Below are 27764 nucleotides of genomic sequence, written 5' to 3' on the forward strand. Positions count from 1 at the left end.
TACAACATTTAACCCTTCAATATGTCTTAAAAGAGACCATGACGCAGAGAAAGTGGTGCTAGTGCTTCCAAGCATAAGCACAAGTCACTATCTATCCAGGAAAAGGGTGAATTTCCATGGTCCGACACCGGTTAGGTCCCGAGGTTACCGGACTAGAGAGGTACAACCTGTAACACCAACCCGACTTACCTAAAAAAAAAAACTCTCTCAAGGTCATTTGTTAGTAGGTTGGCTTGCTTTAGTTGGCTGATGGCATCTTTAATAAATGGCTTAATGTCAGATTCATAGTTGCCACTTAAATAAATGTAGTTAAACAGAAGTGAACAGGTTTCTTTTTTTAAATAGTATATTTAGGTAACAGTAATAAAAAAGTTAATACAGGTACAGTGCAGGCATTCCATGATTTACAAAAGGGTTCCATTCCTTAAAAACTTTTCATAAATCATTATTTCTTAAATTGGATCACCTTTTACTAAAGACTCCCATTATAAATTAGGAGATAAGTTTCTATAATAAAATGAACTCAAAATGTCTTAAAATGCCACAAATGATGTTATGATAATTTTTGGTGTACACAATGACTTTGAGACAATAATAAACAAAATATGTGAAATACATGCTGTACAGTACAGTAATAACATTATCCCTGTGTTTACGAGAAACTGGATGGGATTTGTAACAAAGTGAACAGTGAAATACTGAGCCAACATCTATAATGAATATACAGTATTACTGTAGTAATACAGTACACTTATTTCCATTCTATAATAAAGGATACATATTACCTGTAAAAATGAAAAACATGCTTGGCCCCATATAAGTTATTGCATCATATTAAATTCCCAGAACTTTGTTTACAGTGCTAATAAGTGGTGAAATAATAAATAAGAAATAAAATAAATGTAAATTACAACTCCTAGGGTGGATATGAGCTATTCTTGAGATTAAGAACTAGCTTTTCTCTATACAGTACAAAAGTCCCTAAAATATCTCATTTAAATACAGAGGAATGGTTAGGGACTGTACTGTAATATACTTGTATTACCAAATCAGCTTCAAGAATTCATCCTGGTGAAATTTTTCGCTTTCCGAATGTAATTTCAAAGGACTATTGTACCAGGTTTTGTCCACATTAAACATGATTAGACTGGGTGTGAAGCTGTTCTGCATTTCTTTTTCAGTGATCCCTGTAAAACAATGTCCCTGCTTCAGAATATAAACACTCCCCTGAATATGGCAGGCTCTGCTTGAAAGTGTTCTATGGAGGCTTTCTCACAGGTTACTAAAGAAAAGACCTGTGGGCCTTAAATATCTATTTTCCAGCCAGCCTGCAACTTTGGAATAAGTTTGACAGAACATTTAAAACTGGACATAATAGAGAAAACTTGAATTTCACTTTCCCAATAAAATCTCATTGGGTTTTATAAACAAAATAAAACTACAGTATTACAATAGCTCAAGAACTATCAATAATATTGCTGTAGTGAATTCTTTCTCACATAATGCTGAAATTAATCCTCAAAATAATATCTATCGTAAAATTTGGTAAGACACTTTCTTTTCTTCATATACTGTACTCCTGCAATAAATACGAGATGTGGACATATAAAAGTTACAAAACTTCTGCATCAACATTCTTCTCAGTCAGCGAGTGAAAGCCTTCACTTTCACGAAATATATTACTGTATTTGCATCAAAATCATATCTTTTATTATTACTATATTCGTGGCACTTTCTGCAACAGTATCTTATGATACTTTATATAATATAGAATTGTTTATATGTATAATTCTTTAGTATCTTTCTACAATGCATCCACAATATTGCACATGAGTCTGTCTAAGCTTGAGCACTTATCCTCAGCAGCACTGCCACCATCATTCTTTGGCCTTAACTGGAGCTCCTCAGCGGAAGGCACAAGTAGTTTTGAATCAAGGTCTACATTGTCCGGAAGAGAAGCCAAAGCTTCTCTAACAAGTCTACTCACATCGTCTTCTTGTCTTTCTAACCGTTCCGCAACCTGTATAAAATCATTTTGAATTATTTTTATAAACAGAACACAAAATTCAATACTGTAGTCTACTTTAAGTTAAGAACACTATCCAGCTTCCCTACTTACTGCAAAAACTTGAGGAAATACCCAGAGATACATATGAAAAGTAAAGTCTAGAAAGCAACTTACAGTACAGTGTACACAAGTTTACCATAGACCTAATGATATAAATACGTAGTGGTTATGTCCAGGAGCTAGATTCTGGTCAAAATAATTTCACTTACATATATTAATTAAATACCTAATTTATATTACTACAGTATTGGTAAAAGTAAATATTTAAACATAAAATAATCCCAAGATGGTCAAGGAGACTGTGTATAGAGGCCAGCTAAGGTGGGGAGTGATGGAATTATTGAGATGAAGTGGCAAGATTGCCTGCCTCTTCATCTGTGGATGGAAGTTTAAAAAATTTGGAGCATTCTTCTTTGTCTGTTTCTACAGATCCTTGTAGCAGTCAATGTTAGTAACTTGTTATAATTCTTTGGCATTAATACAGGGATTATTAGTGACAGAATTTGAAAAAAAAAATGCAATCTACAGAAAAGATGGGCAAAATCAAACATTTCCTCAGATCAATGCCAAACTGTAATGGGAGCAGAAGACAGAGAATTGAGAATTTTATAACAAGAATGAAAATTGTGAATGCATAGATGAATATGATTATCTCATACCATTATGTGGGATTACGTATTCTATAAATCACAAAATCTGGGAAAGAAAGTTGCTATTGTGCGTAGTTGTGCAACTGAAAACATACCTGATGTCTCTGCCGCTTCTGCATTTCAAGCATGACTCGCACAGTCTCTCGTGCCTGATGTGGTCGGAATTCATTAATCAGATGATGCATGTTGATGAATAGAATATTGATATCCTCGATCTTGTCTGTACGTTTTGTTGAGTCTGGACACTTTATAAGGATGTCCAAAAGGTCCAAGAAGTTAACTAATATAGAATGGTTTAATTTCTTCAGTTCCCTCCGATGGTCAAAGTTTTGAGGGTAAAGGCGACGGATGGCCTGTAAGATAAGAATTTGTTAGCTTTTTAATACTGTATAGTATTAATAATTTGGTGTGAAGAATGGTGTTAAATCAAGAGCTCCACAGAATTCAATATACATTGTATAAGAAAATTAACATGAGTATATGCAATATACAGTACATGGTATCCACAAACTTAGCTAGAAATTCTATGATTTTTCATAACCCAGAAATTTGCAAACAATTATGTATGTTACTGGCAAAGTATGAAAATCAGGCATTGCATGAAATGCCTTGGCATTCCATTCACTGCCTAGAAACTTTTCGGCAAAGTATGAAATAAGTTTCTTTTAATTTGATCTTTTATACTTTACCTAGGCATTCTATACAATACCTACAAATTATATAAATGCCTTAGGCAAAGCATTAAAAGGACAAAGATAAATACATAGTGTTGTTTATTAACAAAATCAACAATGTGTGAAATGAGACCTGTTTATACATGTTTATTCCCATAACCTGGTTAGGTTAGGCATTTCATACAATGCCTGATTTTCACACTTTGCCAGTAACATACACTTGTCATATAAAGAGGAATATATGAAAGCCTTGAGCAATATTTTGCTGTACTACTCCCCTACTTTCTTTGGGTGACTCTTAAAGTCTTCCCTAACTGAGAGTGTTGGATACATGCCATTGAACTTCTGGAAAGAAAATTTTGTTCTAACACTTTTATTTGAACATAATACATCTACAATTTAAACTGTAATTACAATGGAATTTGGAACTCTTTCTACTCAAGGATAAACCTTTACATTTGATCTTCAGATGAGGTACAACATTTTCCAATACTGTACAGACAAACGCAGATTTTTTCCCATGACTTTTCCATCACTTGGCACCAAGTTGGCAGTTTATGGAACCTGAATACTGTGTAAAACAACAGCCTCAGATATGTACAAAAACACTTTTATAGAACAGACAAAATAATAAAAATAATGAACATACATACATACAATGTACTGTACTGTATATCTGGAAAATAATGTTTGTTACTGTTGGCTACACTTGAACACTAAGACACTAACATTCTGAACGTGTTGAAAAATATCCAGTCTCCTCTATCACGAACTGATTTTAAATGCATTAGCTCTCATTTTCTTAAAAACTTTTACAGTAACAATGATAATAAAAATATCCATGCAAATACTGTACACTCCAACTCCTCTAATTCACCTTCAGTAATTTGGACATATTTGGTAATTTTGAATTATGCAGCAATTTTTTATACTGAGACCCAACTGTCCCCATTTACCCATGCAGCTGTCAAATTGAAACATGTGGTTTCGTGCAGAGGAGCACCGCCTCAAGCATTGCCCTAGAGCAGTGTTTCTCAAACTGGGGGCCACGGCAAGATTTTAGGGGGGCCATGGTGGGCTAGTGTAAGTAGTATATATGTTTGGAGAAAATGTGGAAACTCTGATTCAACTTTCTTTTCTTGTTACTTTACCTTGTTAGGGGAGATATCGTTTTTTTTAAATTTGTCTTTTTTTCTTCTTCTTTTTTGTCATTTTGTGTACTGTAATCATAATACCCGTACGGTACAGTTTTGATAGAGGGGGTATTTACAGTACATAGTATGGTGCAGCAGCTAGTTTTTCATTTCCAACGGATTCACTCAGATTGCACGATTCTAGTTCCTGTCTTTGCCTTACAAGTGGTGATCAGACCAAATGTTCTCAGTCTTGCTCAAGATATCATTGGGAAAATATGAGTGGACTGTATGTGTATGTTTTACGTGTGATTGCATAGGCATTTTATGTATGTTTACATACATAATGCATGGACTTCATGCATGTTTGTGTGTTTGCCATTCGGATAATTTTCTCATTTTTGTTTTTTATCAATATAAATTTTAGTATTTATCATTCATCTGTTTCTGTGACATTCTGTTTTTTAAAGAACTAGTCAACATTTAGAGAGAGAGATTAAAATTTTTTTGTAAAACCAAGAGATTCATGAGTCTTATATTTCTGTTTTTTATTATTATAATTTTTAGTCTTTATCATTCGTCTGTTTCTGTCTGTTTGGCATTGTTTTTTTTATAATTTCCTTAGAATTGCAATGGTTGCCAGTGTTACTAAGAAGCAGAAGTACAATGATCAATATATTAACTACAGATTTACATCAATCCTTGCTGATGGCATCAAGAAACCTCAGTGTGTGTTGTGTTTCAAAGTGCTGGGGAACAATTCCATGAGGCCTAGTAAGCCGAAGCATCATCAGACGACAATCCACCCCCAGTAAGCGGAGAGAGACCCCGCTTTCTTCAAGCGCCATGAACGGAGTTTGGGAAAACAGAGACTGGATGAGAGTGTTGCCTTCCAACAACAGAACTTAAGTGTAGTTGAGGCATCATACGAGGTTTCCATTGAAATAGCAAAGAAGAAGGCCGTGTGCTTTAAAGATGATCAAACGGGTTCTTGGAGAGGCAAGTGAATGTAAGATTCGGCAGATTTCCTTGTCAGACGACACGGTGAAACGGAGAATTAGTGAAATGTCAGATGATATCATGGAACAAGTGATACAAGAGATTAAATCATCTCCAACTGGTAGGTTTGCAATACAGTTGAATGAGTCAACGGATGTGAGTTCTTGTGCACAGCTACTTGTGTGACATCAAGGATGAATATCTGTTCTGTACACAGCTTGAAACTACCACAACAGTTTTAGATGTGATAGAAAAGTTGACTTCTTTCTTCACAACTTAACAGGATCACCTGGAAAAATTGTTGTGGAGGCTGTACTGATGGGGCTCTGGCGATGCTGGGATCGAAATCGGGGTTACAGAAGCGCGTCAAGGAAGTAGCTCTGAATGTCAAAGGGGTTCATTGTATGATCCATCGTTTTGCACTGGCATCGAAAACCCTCCCTGATGCCCTTTGCAAGATCCTGGAGGCAGTGGTAAAATGTGTCAACTTTGTGAAAGCAGATTTGAACTCTCGCCTTTTCCAGAACCCCTGTAAAGGCATGGATTCAGAGCATGAAACCCTCCTCTTTTACTCCAAAGTGCGATGGCTTTCCACGGGTAATGTTGTGAATTGAGTGTTCGAACTTCGGGGAGAACTTAAGTTGTTCCAGGAAATGAAAGGGAAGGATGATCTACAAAGTCACTTCAACGAGATGTAGTGGGAGCGACGTCTTGCGTACCTGGCAGACATATTTGAGCAACTAAACAGGCTACAAGGCAAGGAAAGAAATGTGTTTCACCACATGGATTGTATTCGCACATTTCTTGACAAACTCCAGAATTGACAAAGCAAAGTCAGTGCAGGAAATGTTGCCACGTTTGAGAATATCTCAATTGTTTTTGACGAGATTGAAGAGGATCATCTACTTGACCCATCACTCAAAAATTAAATAATTCAGCCAGTGCCAGATTTAGACCTGTGGAGGCCCATGGGTAGCCTCTTTGTGGAGGCCCCCCCTCATTATAACTACCCAAGAGGGTGGGGTGGCGAGTGAAGCGAGCCTAAACATCTGGGAGTTCCGGGGGGCGCTGTAAGCCCCCTGGGAAAATTTTGAAATTTGAACACTTCTTTGGAGAATTTTGAAGCCATGTGCAGTCATATTGAGGAAATTAGAACACAGCGCCCTGATGGCATTCGTAATGGAAGTGATAATGAAAAAAATATTTTATTTGTTTTTTTTAATCTCAATTTCGTTAGTCCATGTGGTTTATTTTTAATCAATATGTGTTTGTGGAATTCTAAATATATTATTAGCAACACAAACAATAGCATTCATTAAAAATATACGGTTCATAGGAAAACCAGGTATTCATGAATTTCAAGGAGTAGCTAACCTAATTTCTATCACGCTTCTTGCTGAACATAGTTTTACGTGATGGAATAGATAAACATGAATTTTAAAGAATGAAAATAAAAATAATCCAAATGAATAAACAAATAAATAAAATATTGTAATATGTGGAAGCCCCTGGGCAGCTGCCCACTTTGCCCACTCCTGAATCCGGCCTTGAATTCAGCACTTGAAATCCTTGAAAAGTGAACTCAAAAGGTACTTCCCAGAATTCGAGGTAATGTCATCCATCCCATTGAACTGTAACAAAATATGCATTCTGTTTGATGATTGAAAACATTAAAATAAAGGAAGAGAACCAAAACAGTTTATTTTATCATTATTTGTGAGGGGCTTGGGAAAGAACTGAAGGGGGGCCATGAGGATGTTGAGTGTTCCTCATAGGGGGGAATGGAGTGAAAAACTTTGAGAAACACTGCCCTAGAGGGATACTTCATCTTTGTGCAGTCTCCATGTACTGTACCATTTGTCTTTTGTGTGGAAAAAATTTTGTTTTCCTTTAGAATTAACAAAATTTACTTTAAATAAATGTAGATATAAGATAAAGAGTAATAATAGCAAACTGGATGCCAATTGTTTTTTGTACTGGCTGAATTATCCATTTGAGTTGCTGAAAACCTCCACCATCTTGACAAAATGTCTAAATTTACTGACCAAATTGCCTTTGGGCAATTCAACCAGGGTAGAACCCCAAAATTATTGAATTAGAGGGGTTTCAGTGTATGCAAATATTCAATTCCACAACATGCATTTAACAATCACTCAGGTACAGCAGCATACCACAAATTTGAAATACTATTGGACAAGAAACTGTTATTGTCATGAATTAGCATAACCAGTAACATAAAAGAATACTGTACTGTACTGCAAATAATCCCAAGCTAGCTACAACAACATACATACAGTACATGCTTAATTAGTGTGCACTTATATAAATACATATACAATACAGTAAATCCTCTGAATAATGGATGTTCCCAATTTGTCCCTTAAAATTCAGTAAAAACAAACACAAAAGTGATGGCACTGTACTGACCGCAGTACAGTATGCGAGGGTTACGTTCCTGGGATCTCCACATAAGTGCAAATTCACGTGTATTCAGGTCCCCTGTATAATCCCCTTTTTATACTGTACTAAGGTAACCGACACGCAACTTCAGAGTTTGATACGCAACTCCTTAGTAAGTCCAATATCTTGACGGAACTAGTGCGAGAGAGAGAAGGATGCCTTGGTAATGCTTTAGCCTACAGTACAGTACCATACAAACACTTTAAATATACAAACAATAACAAATATTAAACCTATGGTATAACATGAACACACTAAAAGTAGTAAAAACACTCAAACCATCCTATGGGCTACATGAAACAGTTCAGCTGGGCAATCACAAAGCTGACTCACAGACGTGTGTGGCTGCTGCAGCTCAGTACTGTGTGTATAATGTGACATCACATATGGGAAGGGAGGGTGCACCTGGGTGGGGAGTTGGCGGTGATGCAGTTATAGCTAACTGCCTCAATACATACATTCACTTCCCACACATACACCTATGCTCTTCATTTTTCTCATTTAAAATTTTTATATTATGTATATTCTATTTATTTCTAAGCCACATTTGATTATTGTAAAGATTTTATTTGATATTTTCTCAAATGAGCACATACAAGTGATAAACACACTGAGCTAGTAAGAGATGCTGGGAAGGTTGGCTCGTGCGAGAGAGAGGCCAAAGTGTAAGGGCGGTTCACGGGGTCAGATGCATATAAGCGGGATTGCATATTATGGAAATGAGTATTCTCTGACCCTACTGTATTAATGCACAGTATTTTTGTAAGATATTATTGTAAAAATAATGAGAAAAATTATTTCAAATACAGTAGAACCTCGATAAATTGGACTAATTGGGGCAGACCCCAGTCTGAAAAATGTGAAAGTCAAAAAAAGGCGAATATATGGGGCGGGGGGAGTTGGAGATAACTCTGCTTATCTGAACTGTTTAAAGAAAATCAGTTGTTGTTATGTTATTACTGCACTTCAACAACTAAGGTCTTTAAGTGTCCCCAAGGTTATTAAAAAATCATCAACAGTAAAAAAAAAATATGAAACAGAACGCTCTGGGTTGATAATCAGACATATAAATCTGGTTGTCAACAACTGTTTTCACCGATATGATTGTTATTTACAGTTAAGTGTTATGTGTAAGTTATCAAAGAATTTGTCTCAAGAATAAAGAGATAACTGTATACTGTACAGCACTATAAAGATAAAAATAAGAACAAATAAGTGTAGGAGTATATTGTATGTGGAAGACAAATGTTTATCTGGGAGCAACGGGCAGAGGGGTGAGGGGTAGCATGGGTGGGTGGCTCTCTCCCACAGGATTCATTTAACACTTCTTTATGCAATTCCACCACAATTCTCATATAATTTAGGATCATTTGGTGCCAGGTTGATAAAATATTATCCTAAAAGAATCAGCTTTCCTGAAAAAAGAATCCCACACTGAACACCACAATGTCTGTCCTCAACACTCAGTAAATTAGTACAGTACAGTTGTGTATTATCTTCACTTAATAAATACTATTGCAGTGTATTTATCACCATTTAATAAATACTATTGTAGTGTATTTATCATCACTTAAGTAATATTGTAAATTATTAATCACCAGCCTGCTTACATACTCAGTAGGCCTATAGCAAATCTGATTAGACCACTGTACAGTATTCAGTAAGTGTTGTTCATTTCATAAGATTTTTTATTTAATCTTTCCCCATTTCTTAAAAAAAAAATTATTTCTGGTGACCAGAGTATCTCAGAGTCCGAAAAAAGTGAATTCCAATTTATCGAGGTTTTACTATACTGTACAGTAGTTTATATTTGATGTTGGAACACATCTTTCATATACGTACAGTAATTCATGCATTACAATACATGTAAGTCATGGAATAATCAACCTCATTGTTCGTGATGGTCATCAGGAATCTATCCCCCCAACAGAAAGTGAGGAAATACTAAACTCCTCAGTACAGTACAATACAGTATATAGTTAAAAAGGAAAGTAAAAAATAAAAAATCACCACCAACAGATAACACATGTTATATTGTTTACAAGGCAACAGCGACCATGTTCATGTGATGGGGGTGGCAACTACACACATATCTGAATTATTTAATAAATTCATGAAGATGTATCACTCCAACAACTCCAGAACTGGCTCATTAACAATGTACATACACAGTCTTGTATAATTAACGTAAAATACTGTACAGTATACAGTGGGGTATGCTATAACGAATCTAATTGGTTCTAGAACCTCGTTCGTTATAGCATTAGTTCGTTATAGGATTAATCCGTTCCAGGCCCACAAATACAACCACTTAACACTGAAAAATTTATGTGGAAATTGTAAAAAATACGGTACTTTATCTTACCATAGTGTTGTTAGTATGCAGGACAGGAGGCAGAGGAGGAGGGGGGAGGAGAGAATTATGGAGAAGAGGTGGAGGGAGAGGAGTCATCCTTCCTAGCCCTCTTTGGTGACTGTCTTACAGGCACTTTGTCTGTTTATTTATAATTTCTTTCTTAGTTTCAAGGGTTATTAGCTTTCTCACTCGCTTTTGACGATTCATTGTTACAATTGTACACTTGTATAACAAAATAGTTATAAAAATAACACGAATTTCCACATCAAAAGACGAAATTTCAACAAGTTCAGTGGTGCACTAACTACACAATGAACCAACATGGCGCCTGACGCTTTTTATGTGAGCCGCGGTACAACAATATTCATGCGCCAGACGAAATAGTCCTGTATTCATCCGCGTTCGTTGTAGGAGTTGCGTTCGTTATAGCATTCTCAATTTTATAGGTAAAACCGTTCGTTATAGGAATATTCGTAGTAGAATCCGTTCGTTGTAGCATACCCCACTGAATACTGTACTGTACATAAAACTTATAGCTTAGACTGTGTAGCCACCAGTCAGTGTAGTAAATTTTAAATATAAAGGGAGCACTTAGCTTCCAGAAAAAGCAAAGACATCAGGGTTGGAAAAAATCATGATTTAAAAAAAATAAATAAATAAAAAAAAATCGATTTATTTGATTTTAATCGGATTTTTTTATTTAAATTGATTTTTTTTTTTACTAATTGCAATAAAATATTATTTTTAAACCATAAAAACAGTATTTTTCAACCAAAGCTTATTCAGGATAATAAACAGAAAATTGGCATTAAGATATTTATGCAGTAGATGTACCAATGGAATTTAACACAATAATATTCTTTTTGAAAAATAAAAGAAAACTGGAAACATATCTTACATTTGAGTGCACAAATCCAAACGTAATAATGAAATTCAACATAAATGCTCTTATAGGATTAAGGAAAAAATTCTCTCAACTCCTGCTGATGATGCAACAGCTGTAAATAATTGCTTAGGAACATCCATTACATTTTCTGTCATATCATTGGCAAAATACTACCACCAAGCAAGGGGTGAGAGAGATTTTACAACATCTTTACCAAAATAGACCTCTTTAAATGGTGCACTTCTTCCATGGAAGGACATTAATGTTGAAAGGAAATGTGGAAGAGACTCTCACACACACTGTTCTGCAATGTCTTGCTGCTCAGGAGTCAGATGTCTGCCCTGATACCTTGGATCTATCACATTAGCTAGAAAATGGGCAGGTGTCAATGCTACTTTGATTCTTTTTCAAAATTATCCATATCCTTCTTATCTGTTAAATACTCCTTAATATCAGTTTTCAGTTTTACCCAGATTTCTACAGCATCACTTAATAGGGTATGTTCTCTCTGGACACAGTCCAATGCCACAGCAATAGGCTTAAGTCTCTCTAAATAGTCTTCTGCAGTTATTTTTAATGCCTTATCATTAACTTTCCTTTCAATTTTCTTATCAATGTCTTCAATATTTTCTTTGCACACTTTGACAAGGGTCTCCCAGTTCTTTAAACAAGATTCAATAGAATCTGTCACTGTGTTCCATCGTGTGTCTGATGGCATTACTAGCATTGTTCCTCCTGCTCTTCTATACAAAGATCCTGGGCTGTGATGATTTCTGAAGAACTTAATGATCTCAGTAATGTGCTCCTTAATGTTCTTGATTTGCAGGTCTTGTGAAAGCAAATTTAACAGGTGTGCAGAGCAACCATATGTTATAATGGATTTATCTTGTCCGAATTCACTTCTCATTTTTGCCATATTAGCAGCATTATCTGTTACACAGCTTACTGTGCATCCAAATTTGTCTTCACACTTTTTTGTAGCACATTCAGCTAATTTCAACAGATATTCAGCTGTGTGTCTTGATTCTGTGTCTATAGAGTCAGCAAGATAAATACGGTTGTCCGCTGTTAAAGTTATACATACTATAGGCTCATTATGGATATTACTCCATCCATCCATGGCCATGTAACATGTTTTCCCACTAAGTTCTTCTGAATAATTCTTAATCACTGAATCGTAGGCTTGATCCAAAAGAGACCCTCCAATTTGATGTCTTATTAGGTGGAACATATCCTGGTCTTCGCATTTTATTCATCTTGATAAACTCTTCGTGCTCCAATGTTCGGAAGGGCGAATTTGTTGCATATATATAATTAGCAACGTGCTGATCCAGTGACTTTTTCAGACTTAGTAGTTTTTATCACAAAACCAGTTATGCTTCTTTGATCAGAAATAATACTTATGTTGTTTAAAAAGAACATACTATGTGATAAAATAGAATATCTGAATATGTGTAGCCTAGTGCCTACAGCCTGTTCACTCTAGCTTTGCAAAAATTTACAGCCCCTTGCTCCTTATTGACTGATATATAATGCTGGGAGAAGAGAATACTACAGTTCTTCTGAATTTCAATAGTATTTATTATCTTAGTTAACATTATATTTCATGTAAATATATACATTAATAATGAGACCTTATGATATGATCAAAGTTTCACAAAACTGGAGAGAACAGACTATAGTACAGTACATAATTATGTAAATCCAAATAATGTTATTAGCCTACTGCATTGTATATACTTTTCAATCATGTAGAATAAAAAGAGAAAACAGTTACTGTATTAGTAAAAAAAAACATTTTGATTTAAATCATGATTTTTTTACTCTGATTTAAATCTATTTAAATCACGTGATTTAAATTATTTGATTTAAATCATAACAACCCTAAAAGACATAGATGCACATCAGATCTCTTGCTTGTGTAACTAGAAACTGAGGTTGGTCCATCTTTACCCATTTTCTTAAGCCAAACATTCGAGGACTGAAGCAGACACGTTAGTCCATCTTTACCTGTTTTCATAAGTCAAACATTAGTGGACTGAAGCAAACACTTCCTCCCATTCTGGCAGACTCTCAAGATTTTCTCTTTTCAGGGTACAGTACAGTACCTTCATACAAAATGTCCTCTTTGTTATGAAGATTAACAATACAGCTCCTCCCCGACTTATGACAGGTTTAGGGACCCAAATCCAGGTCTTAAGTCGAAAATGCTTAAATAATACAGCTGCTCCCCGACTTATGACGGGGTTAGGGACCGACATCCAGGTCGTAAGTCGAAATGGTCGTAAGTCGGAAATGCTTAAATAATACATACAAAATCGAAAATGGGGGTTTCTTTTTCTTCACAGCACCACAAAACTCTCACTTTTAAGCTTGCCAGCCATTTTAAAGTGAATTACAGATGAAAGTTTTGTCTGTGTACTGACTTTGGGACTCGAAAATACGTAATTTGACAAAAATTTTGGTATGACTGAGGCAGGTCGTAAGTGCGGGTGGACGTACAGGTAGTTCTGCTATAACGCGATAATTGTGTTCTTGTAAAATATCGTGTTATAGGAAATCGCGTAGTAGAAATAACAGGGCTTATGGAGAAAATAGGGTTAGGTGCAGATTACTCGAAATCGAAAAAATTTAGTAGTTAGCCTAACACAAAGGATAGCACAGTCTAAATAAATGTTACATTCATATCTAATAATGAAATCATACAGTAAATGTAACACTTTATCTTGAAAAAATATGAATGTAACTTGATGGGGGAGAAGGGTGATTTTGAGGTTAATAACATCGAGCTTCTCTTCAAGTGTTATATCCTTTCTTTTACGATCATCACCAGGAATTCTATCACCAGAACGCTTCTTGGAGATATTCTTCTTTACCATATTCACAATTAATACCACAAAATTGAAGAAATAGTAAGCAAAAATCGCGTTATAGCAAACAAGCGTTCGCGTTATACAAATATCGTTCCTAATTCATAAATCGCTTTAGAGCAAATTCGCGTTATCAAAACACGCGTTATAGCAGAACTCACTGTAAGTCAAGTAGGTCGTAAGTCGGGGATGAGCTGTACATAGAAAATCTAAAATGGGTGTCTCTTTTTCTTCTCGGCACCACAAAACTCTCACTTTTAAGCTTGCCACCCATTTTAAAGTGAATTACAAACAAAAATTTTGTCTGTGTACTAACGTTGGGACTCGAAAATACGTAAGCTGACAAAATTTTGGTGCGACTGAGGCAAGTCGGAAGTGCGGGTGGTTGTAAGTCGAGTAGGTCGTAAGTCGGGGAGGAGCTGTATTCTAATCTTTTAATCTACAAGTACTGTACAGGCAGTCCCCGACTTATGACGGGATGAGGGACCCAAATCCAGATAGTAAGTCGAATTGGTTGTACTTGTAAGTCGAAAATGGGAAAATAATACATAGAAAATCTAAAATGGGTGTCTCTTTTTCTTCTCAGCATCACAAAACTCTCACTTTTAAACTTGCCAGCCATTTTAAAGGGAATTACAAATGAAAATTTTATCAGTACACAGCACAATCACTAACGCCGGGACTCGAAAATACGTAATTTGAAAAAATTTTGGTACAACAGCAGCGGTCGTATGTTCGGGTGGTCGTAAGTCGAGAAGTACCTGTACTTGATTTTATAATCCATTCACAAGATTTGTTACCTGGGAAATTGGTTTACAACTCATAAACTTGCTCATTATATAGTATCACCTTGAATCAGAACTATATTAAGAGTTTTTTTTTAAATACTGTACTGTGTCTAAAAATTATTCAAATACCTACAGTATATCATACTTTTTCTGCTACATACTGGACAGTACCTCATGCTCTCATTTTGGAAATTTCTGAAAAATTCATCACCCAGTTTTTGAGGTATACAGCTCTTCACTGTACTACTACCTGTAGTACAGGTACAGTACAGGGAACCCCTCAAATTTGCGGGGGTTAGGTTCTCAAAATGACTGTGAATAACATTTGCGGAACCGGGGGGGTGGGGGGGTTCATTTTTACTTGTGGACAAAGAAATGATGTATATTCCCTTTATGTGTTTATCCTTAGGACAATTATTTCTTTTACCTGTAGTATTGTATATGTACCTGTATGTGTGTGTGTGTGATAAACACACACATACACACAAAACAAATACAAATGTCCCTCGGTTAACAAACGGTTTGATTAACGAAATTTCGGTTTACAAATTAGCTCCCATAAGGATTTTCAGTTCAATTAACGAAATCCTTACGACAAACACCTATTTTTGTGTGCATCAGCTGATCGGCTAGTCCGCCAATACAGTAATTGGTTCTATGTTTACATTCATTTCCAGTGAAGTAAATATCAAGAAAGTTGGTGTCTTGAATATTTCTGCATTTTTTATATAAAAATTATTGGTCATTCTGAAATTTAGTTAACATATTGATAATATAGACAGTACAGGGAGCAGTTTTTGTGTGCCCATCAGCTGATTGAATCATCCAACAAAACTTCTCAGTTTAACTTTGTTTACAGTGGAGTGACCATTGATTTTGCTGGTCTCTTGAACATTTTTTGCATTTTTACATTAAAATTATTAGTCATTCTGAAATTTAGTTCACATATTGATAATATACAGTGCAGAAATTATTAAGAAACATGAAGAAGGCATTAGAAACAATGCCCTCTGTAAAGAATATGGCATGTCATCATCGACTGCCTCTACAATCAGCTGTTTGATATGTAAACAAAGCTGCAGGGAATACGACATACACACCTCAAAGTAAGTTAAAATACAGAATTCTTTTGTTTTTTACTTATTATTATACAGAATACTGTACAGTACAGTACTGTATTTAGTTTATATTTAATGTTTTGTTAATTCTATTACTGGTACAGTATACAGTACTTTGTATATACTTTTTCTGTGAGTTGGAACCAATTACCCAATATCCCATTGAAATAATAGATTCGGTTAACGAACGACTCTGTGGAACCAATTGCGTTCGTTAACCGAGGGACCACTGTAAATAATAATTGGAAAATACTCTCACAAATAATCAGAAACAAATTTATTAAAAATGTGACAGTCTACCCTCAAGTCCGTGCTCTATTAATAAAGTATTGTAATAGAGCACGGACTTGAGGGTAGACTCAAATTTTTAATCAATTTGTTTCTGATTATTTGTGAGAGAATTTTCCAATTACTGTATTATTTATTTGTATGTGTTTTGTGTGTGTGTCTACACACACACACATATTTACAATACAGTTAAAGGAAATTACTGTCTCTAGAAATTCCTGGCTTCCTGTCCCAGCCGCAAAAATGCCGGCAACTATAAAACTACCCGCAGACATTTTTGGGTACATCCAGGGTGTCATCCGTTAATAACCGAGAACCGCGAAGTAAAATTCTGCAAACTTGGGGATCCCCCTGGACTACTGTATTATACTACTGTACCATTGAAATTATCTTTATACAGTAATTAATACTTTATTTCAGAGAACTAAAAGCTGTTATTACACTTTTTATGAAAACATAAATGTAAAAAAAACTTAGCTATGAACAGTATCTTCATGTACAGTAAATATTTAAGACATTTTCTAGGAAATTTACATTTAACACATATAACTAACCTGAGATTCTAGAGGCCTAATAATGGCATCATCTGCATTAAATGGGACACCAAACATTGTATATTCATTGTGTATAGGCAGTGGTGGCTTGGGAGCTCTTCCTCTTCGTATGTTTTCATCAGTATAGAGATTAATATATTGTGTAGGAGGCAGTGGCCACGTAGATGTTGAGGTGGTTTCAGCTGGTAATGCCATATTTAATGTTCTGAAACAGACAAGTGTTATTTTTAATATTTCCAAAGGAAAATACAGGTAATAATAATAATAATAATTTAGTAACTAAACAGAAAAATGCTCAACATAAAAAATATAATATATCAAACAAAAATGATATACTGATTCATAAATCCCTTTTACTGGTGAAGTAAGACCTTGGTTCTTGGACAGGAACCTCCCCCCGCCATCAGCCTGGGTTAATAATGTTAATCCTTTTGCATAAACCAATCACCCTCTCCTACCTGTTGTGCCCTCTACTAAAATGAGAGTATATATTGGTTATCCCTAAAGACCATAGGTTTTATTAAAGCTGGGAACTACCAGTACCTAACTGAGCACTCACTCATAAAGATGATGGCCCTGCTGTCTAAATATTTGTGAGGAAACTTAAACAAATCTAAGCTGAGGCAAACAGTCCAGTACAGTACTGTACTCGAATATACAGTGGTCCCGAGGTTAACGAACCATTCGATTAACGAAATTTTGGTTAACGAATTAGTTCCCATAAGGATTTTCAGTTTGATTAACGAATATAACTTCGATTAACAAAATTCTTACAACAAACACGTTTTGTTGTGCGCATCAGCTGATCGGCCAGTCCGCCAATACAGTAATCAGTTCTATGTTTACATTCGTTTCCAGTGGAGTCAATATCAAGAAAGTTGGTCTCTTGAATATTTCTGCATTTTTTACATCAAAATTATTGGTCATTCTGAAATTTAGTCAACATATTGATAATATACCGTATTTCTCGGCGTATAAGCCGACCCCCCAAATATTTAGCTGAAATATCAGTTCTAGGCTGATGTCGTGTATAAGCCGATCCCCAAACTCCGACTCATTATGAGCATTACCGTTACGAGCAGTTTGACGTTCGATACTGCACCGACTCACCTTCATAGTCGACCTCTTATCTGTTTACCACATTCTCTCCACTTGGCATTTTCCATATCTATGAGGTGGTTGTCTTTAAACCTTATGGTAAAACGGCCCCACTCGCAAAACGAATGAAATACAACGCATCGTTCAAGTTAAAAGTTGTAAGATTTGCAAAGGCATCAAACAGCTCTGCAGCTGCAAGAAAATTCGGCGTTAATGAGAAGCAGGTTCGAGAGTGGAAGGTTGAAGAAAAGTTAATAGACATCCCCAGAACAAAATGTGCCCCGAGAAGAGGTAAACAACAGTCACCAGAACTGGAGGAGAAATTATTCGAGTGGGTCAACGAGAACCGAGAGTGTGGATACGTTATCACCAGGAAGATGACAATGAAGCTGAAGCCACAGCCGAGTTGGAGGACTGGGATTCACCGGAAGGAACCACTAGTTCAGAGGAAGATTTTGAAGGATTCTAAATTATTTCAATTCTATATTGTATTTTAACATTTTTACTGATGTCTTAAATAAAGAATTTTTATTTCAACACTTTCTTTTACACTAATGTCCTTGGGGTGAATAATAGCTGATCAAGCCACCACATCAGTAATCATAAACAACAGTCGTGTCATGTCGCTGTTGTAGTACCCTGTACAGGTATTTCTATTATTTTAGTATTTTAGGCCATTTCAGTTCATGTCTTTATACAGTATTACCCCGCTTTACACGGTGTCACGCGATTTCTCATTTACGCGGTACCTTGCCAGAACCAGACTTTCACTTTCCGCGGTGCATCTACTCATATACGCGGTGAAGTATAATTTTTTTTTTATTATTTAGCTCATAAAATTCATACAAATTACCCGGCCAGAATATAATTTACATTGCTGGAATTCTTACAATATGATGATCATTTTGAATATAAACATCATGGATTTTGCATTAGACATAAAAATTTTAGATCTAATGTAATAATTTGGTTTACACAAAGCAAATATTTTATCCTTTGTGCAGAATATATGAAGTTCACATTCAAAATATTCCCTGACCTGCAAGGAATCCAGAAATGTCAATTATATTATCCTAACTTTAGTCTGAGGTATTATTTATTACTAAACGTTAAAATCTAGAGTTTTCACCCAAACATTAATCAGAGAGGTAGGAGCTAGTGAGCTGGGAAGAGGGGATTTGAGTCCATTATTTAAATGGACATTAACCTGGCGACTGTATTTCTCTTAAATATTAATTGTGTGAGCATACCATCATAAAATTTAGATGTTATTTTTACTACAACATAGGTATTGTGTCGGAAAAAGTGGAGTTTGGGGGTCGGGCCAGTCTCTGTTGGAATTAATCCCATATGTTCTGTTGTTCACTTTACACGGTTTTCACTTTTCGGGGTACCCTGTGGGTTCAATTGACCTCATAAATCGGGGCACTACTGTAATAACAAAGTTGTATTTCAAAGTTGTTTTATATATGGGTTCTCAGAAAGAGAATAACAACTGATTGGGCAGTCACATTGAAGTTTGTGAGTAGTAAATAGGGTGTCTCGCTGCTATGCACCAGAAATTTTTAAGGTTCATGATCTAGATCTGTTGTATAAGCCGACCCCATGAATTTTGGGGGGCTTGCAACCTCGGCTTATACGCCGAGAAATATGGTATACAGTACAGGGAACAGTTTTTGTGCGTCAATCAGCTGATTGAATCACCCAACAACGCTTCTCAGTTTAACTTTGTTTACAGTGAGTGAACATCCAGTTTGTTGGTCTCTTGAATATTTTTGCATTTTTACATTAAAATTATTGGTCATTCTGAAATTTAGTTAACATATTGATAATATACAGTGCAGAAATTATTATGAAACACGAAGGCATTAGAACCAATGCACTCTGTAAAGAATATGGCATGTCATCATCGACTGCCTCTACAATCAGCTGTTTGATATGTAAACAAAGCTGCTGGGAATACGACATACACACCTCAAAATAAGTTAAAATACAGTACAGTATTCTATTGTTTTTTGTTATTATTGTACAGTATACTGTACAGTACAGTACTGTATTTAGTTTATATTTAATGTTTTGTTAATTCTATTACCGGTATACAGTACTTTGTATGTATACTTTTTCTGTGAGTTGGAACCAATTACCCATTGAAATAATAGATTCGGTTAACAAACGACCCTGTGGAACCAATTGTGTTCGTTAGCCGAGGGACCACTGTACAAACGTGTAGGAAGCAGGAGGGATCTGAACTGTCTGACTTTGGGTTGTGCCAGAAAAGGGATTTTAGAATCAATCCTTCATTTATGACTAATTACTCTCAAGCCACAAGGCTCTGAAACTATATCCAAAAAAGGCATTTCTCACGACCAGGATTAACCACTGGAAAATGGCAATGAGCCCAAAACCAACCATAATGTAAGTCTAGCTCAAAATTCTGATGTAGCATTGCTTAGAAATGTTTAACTCCAAAAAATTCCAGACATTAAAAGAGAAGATAAATCATCCTGAGGAATAAAGTACAGCAGTAAATATACTGTATCACAGAATTACTGATTCTACTAAACATACAGTACAGTACTGTACCGCATATACTGTAAGGTCTTGCCACACGTTGCCTTTCATGTCCCAGAAACTTAAGAAGTCTTGGAATAAATAAATCAAAGGCTTACATTTAAGAGGTAAGAGCTACAATGAAAAGTAATCCCATAATGTAAATGAAATAACCTTAGACTCATTATGAAATCTAAAAATCCTTGAAAATTAATCCTCCAATATGAAAAAAAAAAGCCCCCTTAACAGAGATTACCTCAATTCTCATCTTCTCTAAGACTGACTGACTCTCCCATTACCTCCACTCAAGGAAGAAGCTGCAGATTTATGTTGTATATTTGCCAAAACTTCAAAGCCATTACAGTACCGTACATCCAAAATAAACTGGCCCATAGAAGCAGCAACCAGCTCACTCACATTTACTGTACTGTACTTATATCAACAAATTATATAAATAAAATAAAGTACTGTGAGCATAGCACAGCACAACCTAAGTTGACATGATACATGGTGTACCTATACTGTACAGTTCTACAGGAATAAAGCTAGGAGTGAAAACCTCATTCCAATGTAAAATTGTATAATAAAACTAATACTGTACTGTACAATAGTAACAAGAGATATTTACTGTAATAAATTAAAATGTGTTATAAGCACCAAATCATGCAATACACTGAAAGGATGATGAAGAATCACGCCATACCAACATTCAAATCTACAGAAATTAGTGGTTTTTAACGAAGCACTGTAATACCTGTACCCCGGTTTACATTCGGGGTGCATCCCTGAAAAGTGTGGCAGTTACTGAAACAATGTAAATCAAAGCCATTTTTCCTATAAGAATTAATGGGATAAGGAGGGATGAGTTCCTAACATTTTTATGCTGCTTCTTCATCACAAATACAGCCTTGTTACTTAAAACATGCTTAGGAGGCATGATGCTTAAGGATAATTTCAAGATAAACTTCCAAAGCCACAATGATCTGAGAAATGTAATCGGCACACCACAAAAGATAAACTAAGAAAATGGAGGCTTTGGTGAAGATGTGTGTTAATGCATGCAACTTCATCTGAGATGTACCCACAATGTTCCATTAAATTACTAAAAATACTGTACTCAACAGTAATGTACAGCAGTTAACTTTAACACAAATTATAAAACCACAAAAATACTGGATTTATAGTCGGAGTCAAAAGTCTTGAACACTTGACAGTATTTGGCAGGCAAGTACCCAAAGATCTTAGGTATAAGGAGAGTTTTATCCCATTTTGTGGTTCAGGCATAATATGTGATGACAAGTAGTATTAAGTACAGTATCAGTATATCCCAATGATATATATGTATAACTCAGAAGTACAGTAGATGCCAGATATTGCTAAGTGTTCAAGACTTTTGACCCCAATTGGACAGGAGTATTATATACTGTACTACAGTATTGTACTCTACAGTACGTATATACATGACACTAAGTAGTCCATGCAGTTAGATGGTTCATGAAATGAAAGGATAGGTGGCTCGGGAGGCGGATACAAAAACAACCGATGCTGTCAACAATATAGGTACAGTACGGGTTACACAGATTGTAAATGAGGTAGTACTGTACTGTAGTATAAACTAAGTGATGACTTAACAGTACCGTACAGTGCTGTATTTGCAAAATGATGGAAAACAGGTTACGTACTGTACTGTATCATTATATTTACCTGTTCCATGAATACATTATCAAAACTGTTTCTCAACTACTGTATAATACTATGATAAAACATTAGGGATTTCTTGATTGTAGAAATAAGCTTAAGTAGTCAAGTACAGTACTAATCAGCTTACCCTATATTTTGCTAGATTTTGATCATAACAAATGCAGAACCCAGTAAAACTTACCTCTCTAGGATCACAGCAGGTAGGCCACTGCCTCCATGTGCTCCATCAAATTGAAACAATCCATCATTGAACTACAGTATGTTTGATTTTATGAGAAATAGGCTAGACTTTGATGAGGCTCGTTGGTCCATTCCAGCTAAAATCATTGATAGTGATAGTTTGTCTAAATTTGACAAGGGGTAGCAGCAGTGGCACAATTGCAACAAATCTTAAGGAAAAATTTGTCCAGAATTTGTATAAATCTTCACTTGAATGATCATAAATGCAGAAGTTTTGGCATTTAATTGCACTTCCCTTCTATAGCCTACGGAACACGAGCTAAATCAAGCTAGTTTTCAAAATACAACACAGCACAGTACAGGTGTCTGAGACAGGCTGTGCAGATAACATTTACTTGTCCAGGGCAAATGACTTTTGAAATTTACTTGCCTGGATATACTGTATTAATTATTTGCCCTTGGCTGGATATTTTTTACTGGAAAAGTTAAACAAATACTTTAAAACATTCAAATTTATTGTGTGTATCAACTCACAGAACACTTGTGTCTGTCTAAATGGTGATAGTGGCAATAACCCTTGTCACATGATGTTATAACTCCTATCACCTCACCTCTGCATGGAGCGATCACCAACCCTAACTACCACCTCCCCCCCCCAATAATCACTTGGCAGGCACTCTATGTGATGTCATAACTCCTGTCACCCCACGTCTACAGCCTATCAGCTTGATGGTTCTTTTGAAATGCTAACAACTTGACACCAACTGACCAGGCTAGAGGCTTAATGTAAAGATAAATTGCCCGTTACCTGCCCCTGACAAAGTCGCTTAGCCTTGTACACCGCTAGTAAGTGGCCATTGACAAACCTTCCCAGTTAAACATGTACAGTGAGGTAGGGCCCACACAGCACCAGACAAATTCCCATCTAGCTATGGTATTTTCTACTAAAAATAATAGCTTATCCCCAGGCAAGTGCTGGGCACATGGACGTGAAAAATCACTTGCCCGGCCCCTAGTCTGGGCACGTCCAGGGTGCCAAGCGCTGCTGATCTGCACAGCCTGATTCGAGTCAAAACATGAATTCAGCATTACCTTATCCTCAGAGCCAACCAAACCTAACCTAATGCTCTGAACAATATATTAGCCTTGATTGGTTAGTTTTGCCTAATTTAAAAGAAATAATCTAAAGAAAAATTTTCTTTACTGGTTAACCCAGACCCGTGTTCCAGAATATTAGCCAAAATTTTTACTTAAACATTTGGCGTAGATAATGTAAACCTAGTGAGGGAGCACAGAAAAGAGAAATGTGAATCCACTTGTATTGTACACCAAGTTTGACATGTGTATGAGAGAGGTGCAAGAGATGTTTCACATACATTCAGTTTGATTCCGTTTATATTTTACAGATTATAATTTAAGAAAATTGTTTTATTTATCACTCAATGGTTCGTTTCAGTTAAAATCAGATGTAGTTCAGTGTTAAGTAAATTAAAAGTCGTTTTTTCCCCACTCCTCCACCAGACTTGCATTTCATGCATTAACACATGTGTTAATAAAAACCCTGATTTTTTTTAAATGCCAGTGTAATAGACACCTTCACTAACATGACTGTTATATATACAGTATATATATATACAGTATATATATATACAGTATATATATATATATATATATATATATATATATATATATATATATATATATATATATATATATATATATATATATATATATATATATATATATATACAGTATATATACTCTCTTCACCTCTTGTGTGCCTGAACCAGCAAGTTGTGAACAAGTCACAATGAAACGTAAATGCTTTCTTACCGCATGAAAAGACCATAAAGTGTAGCTACGATAATATAAATTTCTAGTAAAATCAGTTTTACGATTTCTTACCTCCTAAGCACAACCCTACAGCCACAACACCCAACCTTAACACTGCCATGACTCCTTGTTCTTAAGTTTGACTTTACTCTTGTAGATATGAACATACAGTACAGGTATTGCAAAAAATGAGGTAAAGATTTGGAAAAGGTCAACCACACAACTCTATATTGATTTGTATATAGGGATATAGAGAAAATATCTCTGATGGTGAAATGTCCTGAAGTTGTTGGTTCTGGAACACACATGAAGTAAACAATTACCTTCTCAGTTTCTTCTGATTTTGTCTTCCTATTTCTTTCAGTTCCTACCCGTTACTGAACTTCTTATATATAAAGTTTGTTTTCAACTTAATAACAATATATAGTAATGTATTTCTTCTGGAATTTTACCTTACTGAGATATGAAATCATAAACGGTAATGTTTGAGAACAGCACTACCACTTGAAGGAGTTGTTCGATTTCGTTATTTTTTTTCCATAGATGTTTTTATCAGTAAAGTAAGTATTTTAAAAAGAGTCCCCCATCTAGGAAGCTACGTAAGGTTAGGTAGGTTTCTTTGGTTGGTTAGGTCAGGTTCTAGTAAACGTTTCCTCTTTTAAAATACTATAATAAGGTAAAGGTGTAGAAGAGGGTGACCACCAGAAGGAAATGTCCGAATTGGTTGAAACTTTTTCTACACACTAATATCATAATATTAAACACAAAAAATGGAAATAAAAATGCATAGAACCTGACCTAACATTACCCAACCTATGGGTTTGTTAGGTCAGGTTCTATTAGGTAATATACATTATCATATTAATTTGTGTTAAACAACTTACCTTAATATTGGGGTTGATATACATCAGCAATGGCAAGGAGTAATACGTGGAATCTTTCACCATCATTTAGGAAACGTTTCTTGAAGAGGAATTCAGTGAGGTAAACAAAAATGGCGCCGGGAGGAGAAATGTGAAGCGGGAGAGTAAATAAAAAGTTTGTCAGGTTCTATTATGTTCTATGCATTGTTGTTCCCATTCCAGTGTTTAATATAATGTTAGGTAATTATATAGGACTAACCCGCGGGCGAAATTGATTGAAAATAATTGTAAAAAAGCCGGATTTTCACTGTTATATTATAGTGGACACTGTTGTAGTTTGTGGAAATATGCTAAAAAACGGATATTTTTTAAAATAAACACTACTTACCATTTGTGGTTATGAAGAACAGACCTAACCAACCAAACCAAACAATCCTACCTAACCTAACCTAACTTCCGCGGTATATTAAACAGAAAGAACTTACTATGATATGGTGAAATTTGAGGCATTTCTGGACGTGAGATGATATGGTTGCATCGACGCTATGTAGTACAGCGGGTTAGTCCTATATATTAACCTAATGTTATTAGCATTGTAAAAAAAATAAAAATAAAAATAACCAATGCATATAACCTAACAAAACCTGACCTAACATACCCAACCGGGTCCGACTAATTACCCAAATGTAGCCAAATGTAGCCAAATATAGCCGGAATGAAGTCAAATAATGGTCCTAAATGAGTAAATCGGACTGCCAATCACTTCTCGACTAGTATTTGGTGTCAGAGTCACAAAAAATTGGAAAACTCACTTTAATCTGAGTTAATAGATCGCGTGCATGTACCGACGGAGCGAGGAATTACCCAAATGTACCCAAATGCAGTCGCAATGAAGTCAAATAATGGTCCTAGATGAATAAATCGGACTGCCATTCACTTCTCGACTAGTATTTGGTGTCACAAAGTCACAAAAAATTGGTAAACTTAATTTAATCTGAGTTAATAGATCGAGTGCATGTACCTAACCTAACCTAACCTCGACTAGTATTTGGTGTCACGAAGTCAAAAAAAATTGGTAAACTTAATTTAATCTGAGTTAATAGATCAAGTGCATGTACCTAACCTAATCTATTCTATTCTATTCTAATCTAATCTAATCTAACCTAACTTAACCTAACCTAACCTCACACAACACAACTCAGATTAAATTAAGTTTACCAATGTTTTTTTTACTTTATGACACCAAATAATAATCGAGAAGTGATTCACAGCCCGAATTACGCTTGTACGACCATCATTTGACTTCATTGCGGGTACATTTGGGTACATTTGGGTAATTTAGGTAATTCCTCGCTCCGTTGGTACATGCACGCGATCTATTAACTCAGATTAAAGTAAGTTTTCCAATTTTTTGTGACTTTCTGACACCAAATAGTAGTCGAGAAGTGATTGGCAGTCCGATTTACTCATCTAGGACCATTATTTGACTTCATTCCGGCTATATTTGTGTACATTTGAGTAATTAGTCGGACCGTACCCAACCTATGGGTATGTTAGGTCAGGTTCTATGCATTTTCATTTCCAATTTTGTGTTTAATATCATGATATTAGTGTGTAGAAAAAGTTTCAACCAATTCGGACAATTCCTTCTGGTGGTCACCCTCTTCTACACCTTTACCCTATAATAAGAACATCAATGGAAAAAATTAATGAAATCTAACAACATCTTCTGGTGGTAGCTCAAACATTACCTCATTAACTAAGTTAGATTTGGGGATCAATCTGGTTGAGAAACCAATATGGTTAACGCTATGCAAATCTGTTACAATGAAATATTCCGACACGAGTGCTTACCAAGTGTTCCTCTAACCCTAACATTTTTACTTTTTCTTTTTTTACTTTTATCCTCTTCGCCACTGATCGGCTCGCTAGCGAGCCGATCAGTGGCGAAGAGGATAAAAGTAAAAAAAGAAAAAGTAAAAATGTTAGGGTTAGAGGAACACTTGGTAAGCACTCGTGTCGGAATATTTCATTGTAACAGATTTGTCCCAAAGTAATAAGGCTTAATGAGAACAAATGCAAGTGCAATGCAATTTCTTTGTTATCATGTAACAGACTGCTGCATCCAAGTATACTTTTTTTCAAATATGTTCTTACATCGATATGTAAATACAGTAAAGAAATAACAAAATCGAATTTCAAAAACAGTGTTATAAATACATACCAGGAACACAGATATCCTGGAAGACCTTTCGTCTCAGGTGTAATAAGTCAGTAGTCCATTCATATAGAGAAGCAACACCTCCCACCCAGCACCAGCACTGAGTCGACAACAACAAGTCTGGCTGATATAAGTTTGTGAGCTCACTGTCTCTGGTGTCGGGACCTTTTGATCAGAATCTCTCCCGCCGCGATACTGTGAGCAACATGTAATGGTAGAAGGATCCAGTATCTATTATGAGAATCCATGACTCAAGGTTTAGGCTCTTATGCTACCGGCGCGACTAATAGAGTAAAACTTAAATTTACACGTATAAATGCGTCTTATATTACACAGTTTTTTTTTATATGGTTAAAATCATATGTAAAATATTAATATAATTTTATGTAAACTCTAAGAAAAAGAATTAGTTGATTGCTTTAAAGGGAATTAAAAAACCCTCCCGGCCTAGCTGGCAGCCACCCCCAGAGACTC

The 27764-nt window shown here is 35.6% G+C and overlaps 1 protein-coding gene across 2 annotated transcripts; it reads right to left on the reverse strand.

The window, feature by feature from the left end:
* LOC121855514 (mediator of RNA polymerase II transcription subunit 7-like) lies at positions 1-27506 on the reverse strand. Of its 2 annotated transcripts, XM_042350490.1 has the most exons (5): positions 27294-27506; positions 22375-22414; positions 16845-17049; positions 2814-3071; positions 1-2020 (listed from the first exon to the last, which is right to left on the reverse strand). In XM_042350490.1, exons 3-5 carry the CDS (start codon positions 17037-17039, stop codon positions 1805-1807), a joined length of 669 nt encoding a protein of 222 aa, XP_042206424.1. In that variant the 5' UTR covers positions 17040-17049; positions 22375-22414; positions 27294-27506; the 3' UTR covers positions 1-1804. The 2 variants fall into 2 exon arrangements, with proteins under 2 accessions (XP_042206424.1, XP_042206423.1); XM_042350489.1 differs by lacking the exon at positions 22375-22414 and having other exon boundaries at positions 27294-27502.
* Between the last annotated feature and the right edge of the window lie 258 nt (positions 27507-27764).

Source organism: Homarus americanus, unplaced genomic scaffold (assembly GCF_018991925.1).
Source record: "Homarus americanus isolate GMGI-L3 unplaced genomic scaffold, GMGI_Hamer_2.0 scaffold48406, whole genome shotgun sequence".
Classification (NCBI taxonomy): domain Eukaryota; kingdom Metazoa; phylum Arthropoda; class Malacostraca; order Decapoda; family Nephropidae; genus Homarus; species Homarus americanus.

Coding starts and splice junctions, on each gene's coding strand:
- LOC121855514 (XM_042350490.1), bottom strand. CDS start 17,039: ATGGCATTACCAGCTGAAACCACCTCAACATCTACGTGGCCACTGCCT. Junction 3,072..16,844: donor TTAGGCCTCTAGAATCTCAG/GTTAGTTATATG, acceptor CTTATCTTACAG/GCCATCCGTCGCCTTTACCC. Junction 2,021..2,813: donor AGAAGCGGCAGAGACATCAG/GTATGTTTTCAG, acceptor GATTTTATACAG/GTTGCGGAACGGTTAGAAAG.